The sequence below is a fragment of the Melampsora larici-populina genome (genome assembly GCF_000204055.1).
Source record: "Melampsora larici-populina 98AG31 unplaced genomic scaffold MELLAscaffold_16, whole genome shotgun sequence".
Taxonomy (NCBI): Eukaryota; Fungi; Basidiomycota; class Pucciniomycetes; order Pucciniales; family Melampsoraceae; genus Melampsora; species Melampsora laricis-populina.
Window position 1 is genome coordinate 264,194 of NW_006768780.1, and position 11,144 is coordinate 275,337.

Below are 11,144 nucleotides of genomic sequence, written 5' to 3' on the forward strand. Positions count from 1 at the left end.
CTGATTTGAATTCTTCCTTGCTTTCCATTCCTCGAATCTCTTCTCTGGTCTCCTTCTTTTTAGTTTTACGTTTGACGTTTGACGATTCTCGAGTTGAGGTTTCGTTGTGAAGGAGATCGCTAACGTTTTGACGAAGATTGAATCCGATTGGGATAAGTGATCAATTTTAAAGGTAACCTGATCTGTTTCAAGTTCATGAACCGGTTTTGTTTTCCATGGATTCCTAATTATGATCCCTGTCTTGCTTCCTATCTAGATAATCTTCCGATCTTCAAATATCCTTTTTTTTTTTTTTTTCTTTTGACATTTTACGGTTCTTCGATTTTTTTTTTTTCTAATTCCTCGGTTTGGTTTAACTTCTTTTTTTTTTGGATGTTTGGTCGAATGATCAAGTGGGTTCTAAAAATTTCATTTCAATTCAATTTCAATTTCTACTGAAACTTCTGCTTCCTCTTCTTGATTCCTCTTTTGGCTCTATATCTTCCGAGTTCCATTCTACAACTTACTTTACATATATTTTACTGGTTTTTTTTTTTTTTTTTTGATCATCCATCCCAATTTTCTTGCAAATTTTCTTCCGTTTTACATTTTTTTTTCTTACCAAAACAAAAAATAAATCCTTTTGTAATCCATCCATTCTTTAAATCCCTCAATCACATATATTACCAATTATATAGACTCGTCTTCTTGATCTCTAGTTTATCGTCTTTTGATTTTGATCCTTCAGCATTTCACTCATTTGCTTTTTCTTTTTCCTTTTTTTTGAATACGCAAACAGCATACAAATTTAATTTCAAAAGAAGCTCTTTACTCAGCAACCAAGATCAAAACTCCATCCAATCAACTTCTAGGATTTCTCAGATTCAAATCATTTAAGATTTCTTGAATATTTTGAAATCTGAAGTTGGATTTTGACTACGAAGTTATGAATCCCTACGTCGTTACTAGTTCAGCTAGTTCTCATTCTAATAGAGTTACTTTACCACCTATGATGATTTATCCTGAATCAGATCATTCAATAAAACTTGAAGCAAATCAAAACTATCATCATCATCATCATCAACAGTCTTCTTATACATCTTCATCATTATTTCATCATTCTAATTTGAATGGTTCTTTTGATTCGGATTACAAAAGTTTAAATTTAATTCCATCCACCAATTTCAAAACTTATATCAAACACCAAGATTCGATGACGATGCCAATGCCGATTCCGATTCCAATTCCAATCAAACCACTTCAAATCTCACATTCTACGAACAATTTTAATGAACAAGATCATTCTCAATCCCCATTTAGCCTACATGAATCTCATCAAACTCATCATCAACCCGATCAACGTTTATCATTATCCTTACTCTTAGCTGCTGCAAATGCTTCAGATGCGAATATTCCATCTACACCTTCTACTTCGATCCATCACGTCAACCAAAGCCCTACAAACGTTTATACCCAAAACCCTTCTAGTCCTAGTTGGAGTTCTAATCTTACAGGAAGTTCAGACCAAATCATCCCACCTAGTTCTCCTCATACCCCATTAGATACACCAACATACTCTGAAGGAAAATTGATACATAAATCTCATTATCCGATTTATTCAGACGAATTCGATCCAAGAAAGTTACAAGAAGTTCATTACCCAACATACAAAAATGAAAAGATTCAAGAAGAAAACTTATTACCGGATGAAGAGAGATGGACATCTGTATCAGTGATGATGAGATCAAATCAAAGTCATCAATGGTCTGAGTCACCTGATTTACCTTCACCACCACCTTCGATTACGAAATCTAATGATCATCAACTTATTGAAGCTGCTGAGGAATGTGTGGGAAAAGTGATGAAGAAGAGAAAGAATAAAAGATCGATTCCTTGGACTGCTGAGAAACCAAAACAAGGTAAAAAGAAACGTAGTGGTAAGTGTTTTTTCTTTTGATTACTTTTAATCAAAAGTGAGGAATTGTTTTTCTGATTTCGGTTTTGATTTGGTTTTTTTATAGTTGGATACGTTAGACCGATTATAAAACACAGAAAAAGAGTAGGCCAAAGGTTACTAGACATGCTAAGTTGAGTTCCTCCCAAAAAAAAAAGAGAAACCCTTTACAAAAAAAACCCCAACAAAAACAAAGAAAAAACAAAACAAATTCTAATCAATTCCGCCCGAAAAAAAAAAACTTTGTACACAGAAAATTCACCTATTCCAAGTAAATGTCCACCAATGGAAGTTAATAGAGCAAGATGTTTTCCATTTGCCGAAATGGAAAGTAAGTTAAATGAATGGTATGGATTACAGATTGAATGGCCTAAGGATGGAAACTTTAGGATGGATGAGTTGAGGAGTACTAGGAGGATGAGACAGGATGAGTTGGATAGGTAAAGCTTTTCATGTTTTTTGAACACTACATTGTTACCCAAAAAGGATTGATCATTTTTTTTTGGATTTTTTTTTGGATTTCTTTTTTTTTGGATTTCTTTTTTGGGCCGGTTTGTAGATTGGATCAAACACTTGATAGTGGATTGGTTAGGATTAGATTAGCAGATTGGGTTTTGGAAGAAGAACCGTTTAGGTTCAATGAGTTTAGTTATCCTAGTGATGGATCGGATTCAAGTCTTGATGAACATGATTTGATTGTACGTCTTTTGGTTTCTTTCTACACACACTTTAGTTTGGTTGATTTAGTTTGGTTGATTTTTTTGGGGGGTTTTTTGGGTTTTTTTTTTTAGGAATTCGATTCTAGTAATGGGTTGGTTGAACGTACTTTGAGACCTGAAATGAGTTGAGAAAATTGAAGAAAAGTTATTTTTTTTTGAGAATGGTGAAGGCTTTTTCTTTGGATTTGTTTTCATTCGTGACTTTTTTTTTGGTAAATATCAAATGAAAAAGAAAATATATATCTCAAATTTGTATGATTATTTCTTATATTTCCTTGTTTTTCAACTTTTCTGTTCTGTTTTGTTTTCTTCTGTTCTGTTTTGTTTTGTCTGTTTTTTATTTTTTATTTTTTATTTGTTTTTTTCATTTCTGTATTTCTTACCATTTTCTTTTCCGTTTGATCATTTTTCTTTTTTGATTTTTTGATTTTTTTTCTTGATACCAAAAAAAAAAAAAAATGTTTTTCACAAAAAACCTAACCAAAAAAAAATGTTTTTTTTCCAACGTTTTTTTTTTTCAATGTTTTTTTTTTTTGCTTCTTGTAAGAGATGTTTTAATGTGTGTGTGTGTTTTCTTACAAAGTGAAGAAAGAAAGTGGGGTTACATTTATATATATATATATATAATTCTAGTTAATGATATGATTTTCTTTTTTTGAATTAATTGATTGATTGATGATGGTTCTAATGAAATTAACCAAGTTATTGGTTTTTTGGTCTTGTGGAATAAGTATTTACGGTTTTGAGTTTACGTAGATTAACTGAAGATCTAGATGTCCTTTGTGTACACGACGTATAAACCTTGTGCTACATATTCTGAAAAGAAACTTGAAGAACTCATAATCCAACGCTGGGCCACTGCGCTTCAAAAATTGAACAAACACCGTAGCGGCTATGTGATGCACCACAGCAGGTCTGTTTACTGGCAAGAAAATCTCGATACAAACACAATTTCATAAATTTCTTTAAAATCAAACAATAAACTCATCCAAAAACAATAAACTCATCCAAAAACAATAAAGATCAAACGAAACATAATCAAAAAAAAAAAACACTATAAAATCATTCATATATATATATACAATCAACAACACAAGTTAAAAAAAAATCTCACACATGTTTATATAAGAACTAACAATTGAGAAAAATGAAAATGATGAAGAAATCTTTCTTATTTAACAACTTTCTACTCGGTTCTGAATTTCTTACTAATTTAGTCAACTAATTCCATGTGTCTACAACAAAAGACTTTCTCTTCTTGACTTTAAAAATTCTTGTTTTTTTCTTCGTATGATTGATAAAGACAAAAAAACACACACCCACACATATGTATATCAAAAACAAGAAACCAATCATCATCATCATTTGTCCATATATTGAGTGATAAACCATCCGAAAAAAAACATCATTGATACCTTATTCATCAGCTACATCACTCAACCTATTGATATTCATATTAAGATTTCCTTTAGGATGATTTCCCGTAGTATTAGTAGCACGTCTATACCTATTCCCATCATTTTCCAATTTACTTTCGAACTGAGACCGAATAGAATCAAAAGAAGGTGAAGCTTTCTTATGACCTCCATCCGTTCCATTGCCAGATCCTCCAGAAGTACTAATACTGATCGGTCGATTGGTTCCAAGACTTCCTTTCATCACTCCTCTACTTCTATTCAATGATGCTCTTGGTGATGATTTACCTGATCCCCATCTAGACACTAATGTTTGATGACTTAGTGGAATATCTTCTTGATCTGCTCCTACTGCTCTTCCACTCGCTCCTCCTCCTTCTTCTTCTTCTGGTTCAGATCTAGGTGGAAGAAATGGTAAATCTTTTTCTTCCGTCGGTGCTACAAATGGTAAATCTCCTTCTGATGATGATGATGATGATTTCGGTACCACAAATCCTTCATCTCTTTCTTCATGATCATCATGATCTTCAGGTGATGGGATTAATCCTTCTTCCACTTCTCTTGGTGATACAAATGGTTCATCTCGATCAGATTGTCCTTCTTCTTCTTCAGAAACTTCTGGTCCCTTCTTCATCATCGGTTCGATCGGATCATTTACTGAACTTTGGCCTTCTGGTTCTACTTGCTTGGTGCTAATCACTTCGGTCGGTGTTGACTCCTTTGGCTTTGGAGAACTAACAACAACTTCTTTGGTTTCCTTTTCATCCGGTAAACTCGCCGGTACCATTCCACTTCTCGAAATCCTCCTACGATGAGTTTCCAATCTACGAAAAAAGTAACATAATCAGTAAACAATCTTAACCATCCATAAGTCGTAAAAACCACAGCTCACATTTCTTGAGCTTTAGAATCAGTTAAAGATCCTTCGATTCCCAATCCACTCCTACTCATTCTCATATCAACCGGTCTAGTATGTTTTCGCTTAGGCAAACTTCTTTCAGTTTTCTCAATCAATTCACTTCTAATGGAAATCGCTTTAGGTAAGATCCGATCATAATGATTAACTAAATCAACTAAAAATAAGGATTGGAATCGATCACTTAAAGTCACAGCTGTTTCGACTTTAGGTCTGATCAAACCTAATCCCTCAGCACCACCGAGGGAAAACCAAATCACTAGTGAGTTCTCTGAACCCAATCAAAAAAGGTGTTCAAAACTTACATCTAGAAAGAGAAAGACCAAGTTTAGTCAAGAAGACTTCATTGGATTCATCAGTTTGAGTAGATTTAATCAAAGAAGACAAATGTGAAACTAATTGATCAATAACCATTAAATGAGGTTTAGGTAATTTGCTTAATAAAGATACCATAACATCTATTCTGGCATCTAAAGAAGGACTTTCGAATCCTGATAATTGTGGATAAATCGCTTTGATATCATCGTATTTAGAATAATGAACAGGTGGTGGATTTAATTCTAATAACCAAAGCTTTTTGTGTAAAGAAAAAAAAAGATATCAAAGCTAATTAGTAAAATCGATTTGAATTTTTCTTCCTTTTTTGAAACCTCACTCACTTTGATCGTAGATGCAATTAATGGTGCATCTAATTTAGATAGTCTTTCATCTGAGATTTGAGATTGGTTAGGATTATCTAGAGCTTCTCTAAGACTGTGTACAGCTCTAAGAGGAACTTCGTAAATCCAAGTCTTTCGACGTTCTATAAAAAAAGAGATCAAAAAGATCAGTAGGAGCCTCATTGGATTGTATCGTTCCAATGGATCCAACTTACCACTATGAGATTCAATGCTGTTACATTTCTCTTCGAGGGTTTTCAATAATCGAGAAAAGATTGGAGGTACAACCACTTGTTGATCATCTTGCGAAAGATACCATCTTCCCAAATCGATTCCAAAATTCACTTGATCAGGTAATCCTTTAAAACTATGAAACAAAACAGGTGATGGTCTAAATGGTCCAGTCCGATATCTTTCTACCAATGCTGCTACATCTGATTCAGGTACAAAGCTTTCATTCAAGACATCTGATTCTTCGGCCGTTTTTTTCATCTTGGGTATCAAAGTTCCCAAGGCTGCATTGAAACCCATGATGACTGCTTTAGCTGCTCGAAGTCGATTTAATTCACATCTTTGTAGAAAGGATGCGTGTTCAGAAATAGCTTGTTCAAGGATAAGTCGAGTATGGTCAAGTCGAGCCACCTGTGCTGCATACGCTTTCTCAGCACTATCAGCTTCACGTCTAAGCCGTTCTTCTCTAGTTTCATCAGCCGATTCGATCGAGATAGGCGGATTGGCTACTCCGACACTTGCACTCAATTCATTGATCCCTTTGGCAGCTTGAGAAACGGCGGTTTGCAAATATTTGGCAAACGCACCACCCTTTGGTCCTCCGCTTTCATTCAGATTGTTGTTCGAAGACAAACCTGCAGGAGAGAGGAGTGCAGATTGAATGTTACTGAGTGACAAAGATTTTTTGGAATGACCGGGTGATGAAGGGTTCGAAAGATTGGAGCCAGCCTTGAGTGATCGTCGGTCGGCCAAGGTGTTAGTTAAATCTTCCAACTTAGGTTCAGGAGTGATTTGATGAAGTGTAAAGGCTTCCGGTTTCCACAAATAAAAGGCATCATGAGTAGGCATAAACTTGTTTCCGATTTCTCCAATCAATCGAAGTACAGCCAGTTCTTCTGAAAGTTCTTTACAAAACTCAATAGCTCTTCCTGATGATGATAATTCAGTGACGTTGGTTTTGAAATAGATCACTAAATCTTCACCTGAATGTGCACCGGGATAAACACCCAAGAGTGGGATCTTCACATCTTGTTTATAGATTGTCTTTTGCGCTTGTTCAAATAATCGACTCCATTCGAATGGAGATCTGATCACACCGGCAATGCTCAAGAGTGGTCCGGAGGGAGATGATGAATCGTGATGCGATGGTGGTGAAGGAGAAGATTTGACATTTGTAGAAGGCGAGATCGTTGAATGATCATCAGCTTTGCCCTTACCTTTGAGGTCAGCAGAATGAGGTGGACTAGCTTCAGTACGGAGATTCATGGGTTTCATTTGCCTCTTCGTCGATTTTGGATTGGGCACTTGTTTTGGTTTCTGAACTAGTGTCGATCGGGTTATCGGATTCTTCTTTGGATTGAGATTCGACACTTTCAACTCGAAAACCAACTCGACCACCACCCATTCGCATCCTTTGAGAAACCGCTCGTCCTAAACCGATGGCTTGTTCTCCTACTTTCTTTCCAATCTGAGCGTATCCTTCACCAGGTAATAAACCAGATCGACCGATCAAAGTGTCATCATCATAATCTGAATGATCACCTAAATCACTCGAATCATCTTTCCTTGTAGCACTCATTTCTGAACTCATCTCTCGTCGAGTGGCGGGTGAGAGTCTGGAGTTTTCTTCAGCTTCATCAGCTTCTCGACTCTTTTGTTCATACCTTTCTTTAAGTTTAATGATTTCCTTTGATTGTTTTTCCCATTGAATTAAAATACTTTCGACTTGATTAAAACTAGCCGTCACTCTTGCTTCATGTTCGATCGACCAAGATTCGAAAGGACCGATAACCAATCTATCAAGTTGATGAGATAATTTCGTATGAGCATCTGAAAGATCGATTTGACTTGATCTTAATTGATGAAAAGCTGATAAGAATGAAGCTCCATCATCGTAACCAAACCCATTTGGATGAAGTGGTTCTGAGATCGATTGACGTAAATCGTGTGCATAGGTCCTCTCATATAATGCTCGTTTTCTTACAAATCCGATCAGTTCGTCAGATTCACGTAAACCAGCTTTAAGTTTATCGAACAGAACAGTGACACCACGACGATAATCAGATGTCCAAAACTAGATCGAAAATGAGAAATCAAACATGAGTGTTTATGTTTAAGATAGGATGAACTATCAATGTCATACTAACCCAACGATCGAAAGTAGGTGGAATCTTAGGTTGAGGTAGGTTTATAGGATTAGGTTTATCAGGAGTCAGTCCAGCTTGAGAGGTTTCTTGAGACATGATAGTTAGATAGAATGAAGATAGTTTGATTATTCTGAGTTGAAGAACCAATTCGATTTTACCGAACAGCCTCTCGAGAGTCGAGACTCGATTCGGTGATCTTGGAAGTCACACTCACAAGATTGAGTTCCAGCGCGCATGTACCTCATGAGGCACGCAACAAATGCGCACATGGTCCATCCACGCCCGGGACCATGTGGTCCACAGGCCACGATCATATTCACAAATCGCAACTTCATCAAGCCATCAGAACACCACAATGTGGAACAGATGAATGATATTAGAAGAATGGGATGATGAAAGTAAGATGACTTCTTACCGAGCTGCGCAAGAAATTATTGTTTTATAACCCTCAACATGCAAGACCTTTCTCCTTCCCTCGTTCAAATATATCCTGATCATTTAAATGTCATCTTTAGATTTATCATTCAAACCATCCTTCAACTATCAACGATCATAGTTGAATTATTTGGTCTGAATTGATTCTTCTTTTTATTCCTGGAAATCGTACTTACCTAGAATTCACTTATTGAACTCCTTGAATTGATCTAATTCCTATTGTTGCTTTTCCTCCCTTGACAAACATCATCGATTGAACTTCTGAGCATTTCAACTGCTCCCAATTCCATAGGGCCAACACCTTACGAGTCTAGCACCCCCGTCGCAATTGTTTTGTAGAACAAATCGTGATATTCAACTTGATATTTGTAATTCCTAACATTCCTATCGACTATTTCCAAGCAGTGTAAGCGTTTAACGAGTTTCTTCACTCTCTCTAGACCAACACGTTACGAATCCGACATCTTATTGGCATTCATTTGGTGCGACAAACAGGCACAAATAAATCTCCCACTTCTATAGTAGACCAACCAGCTAAAAGTCTGAACATGTTTGAAACATTAATTGTAGAAGCGCATAGTGAGCATCTAAATTCATTCCAGTTTTAAATAAATAGTATAACTTGATTGTGATCATTCATAACAACAATCCATAACCGTAGAACAAAGCCCTAAATTGCTATGATGACTATGGAAGATTGTACAAAGATATCAGTAGTCTCTGGCAGCAAAAGAATTCCTACTGACACCATGTCATGAGTATCCTTGTAGCACGTCGAGGTGCACACACAGAGGGTTTGGAGACAAATTTGAAAGTCTTTTGGTTGGAACTAGACTGAGATTTTCGTTGATCCCCCTTTGTGTGTGAATGAACATTTGGTGATATGATTTGTGGGATCCTGTGTCAGCAGCTAGAGTCAACTGAGTGTGGATGTCTCAATTTACAAGGGGAAGACATACAGAGGAGATGTCTTTGAAGGGTCTTTTGAGTGTTTATCAAAAGTGCTTTGTGTGTGCACATAAATGTGCTACAAGGATACATATAGCTTCAATCAAGTGACAGGATGCTAACACAAACAATGCAGGCCAACACGGACATGTAGTGGACATGTTGGTTGTAGGTGATGCAAACAATGAAACAACAGCAGCACCAATGGTCAATTCTCTTCAATCAAGAAACCTGGTACACTTCTTTCCCCATTGCATTACAATACGTCTATATCCTAACGTGCTCAATTGTATCATTCAGACCCTCCAGATGAATCAGCACCAGATCAACCTGGCCAAAGTGATAAATTCTTAGCCAGTAAAGGTCACAAGGATGTTAACCCACTTTTCAACCCAAGAAATCCTCCACATTGAGAAAACAACCGTCTAGATGCAGTCTGACCAAACAAACCAACACCAAAAAGAACTCTTGGACCATTTTGTATGTAATCCGGTGGTATTTCAAGTCTATTCCAAAAAGGAACCAGTCACTTTGACATCAGTGAGAATTCTAGCCCTCCAAGTAAAGTGGAAGATACCATGTCAAACCAGGAAGCACAAAATTCTCACTTTGTGCACAGTGTTTTTCCACAATAACAAAGTTGATTAATTTTTTGGATTACATTTGGGCCATGTGTTCTGCCGTTTTAGATATGATTGTTCACTTTCAAGTCTCCTTATGTTTACCAAGTCAAGGGTCTCAAGACCATCTGGACAAGAAGAAAATACCACAAACAATGCCAATGCCAAAACAGAAAACCCCCATGCAAAGTTGGATTAATTGTGAAAGCAGGTGTGACTCTGCTGCGGTCTACATTCTGAGGTCAAGGTTGAAGGAAAGAAGTGTTCAAATATGAATAGTTTTCCAACATTGGTCAATCCCAATAACAGGACCAAGGATATGTACACCATGAATCTTGACCTGACTATTTGAAGGGAGACAAGAACAAGATTGATTGTTAAGATAGAAGGAAACATTCCAATTCAAAAAGCCTTGAAGGATAGTCACGCAAAGACCAGACCAGGAACTATGAAATGCAGCAAATCATGAACTGACCTGAACTTTGGAGGGAATTCAAGACAGGATTGACTTAATGACATAGATAATAATTTTTTGGTACTTAGCTTAATCAAACCACATGGGACCTATGATACCAAGAACTTATACCAGATGGATGGGTAGTTAAGGCTCAGAATGAGGATATTGGGGGCTGAGGCAAAGGTAGTGTGGCTTGCTTTTTAAGCAACCAACCTTTTCCATTATTATTAGAGTAGATATCTTCCCACAGCTTCAATCAACACCTGATGAGTCCCACCACAAAAACTCAAAGCAGGGCAACAGCAGAGCAGGTTGCTCTTTCTGTGCCAAGGTGCTAGCCAAAAAGGAGGTCTAAGTGCTCTGCCTGTGCTACTGGCTTCTCTAATCTCATATAACAGAGCATGGTTTTAGTGGGAGATTGCATGTGCTCTCAAGTTTGGTTGATGATATGCAGTCAATCTACAAAAACTTGACCAATTTTTCCGGTCAAACTCAAGCAAAATGGTGGGGAATTTGTGACAAGCTTTGCTGAAATCACTGTATGCATTAAGGCAATCTGATAGATGCTGACAAATTTCAGAACATGCCCTGTTTTATAGTGGTTGATATTCTACCACACATGACCAAATAAGTTTAAACATTATTGATTCCGCTGATCTATCCC

General features: G+C 36.7%; 2 protein-coding genes across 2 annotated transcripts; one reads left to right on the plus strand and one right to left on the minus strand.

The window, feature by feature from the left end:
- Positions 1 to 925: 925 nt before the first annotated feature.
- Positions 926 to 2,781, plus strand: MELLADRAFT_106023 (uncharacterized protein; the record flags this gene model as incomplete). Its single annotated transcript, XM_007409415.1, has 5 exons — positions 926 to 1,916; positions 2,001 to 2,066; positions 2,187 to 2,373; positions 2,493 to 2,631; positions 2,725 to 2,781. The coding sequence occupies 5 exons, from the start codon at positions 926 to 928 to the stop codon at positions 2,779 to 2,781; spliced, it is 1,440 nt and encodes a 479-aa protein (XP_007409477.1).
- An 806-nt stretch (positions 2,782 to 3,587) lies between these two features.
- On the minus strand, positions 3,588 to 8,116 carry MELLADRAFT_77642 (uncharacterized protein; the record flags this gene model as incomplete). The annotated part of the gene is made up of 7 exons (XM_007409629.1): positions 3,588 to 4,891; positions 4,960 to 5,254; positions 5,307 to 5,556; positions 5,643 to 5,785; positions 5,858 to 6,960; positions 7,130 to 7,947; positions 8,021 to 8,116. The coding sequence occupies 7 exons, from the start codon at positions 8,114 to 8,116 to the stop codon at positions 4,069 to 4,071; spliced, it is 3,528 nt and encodes a 1,175-aa protein (XP_007409691.1).
- Between the last annotated feature and the right edge of the window lie 3,028 nt (positions 8,117 to 11,144).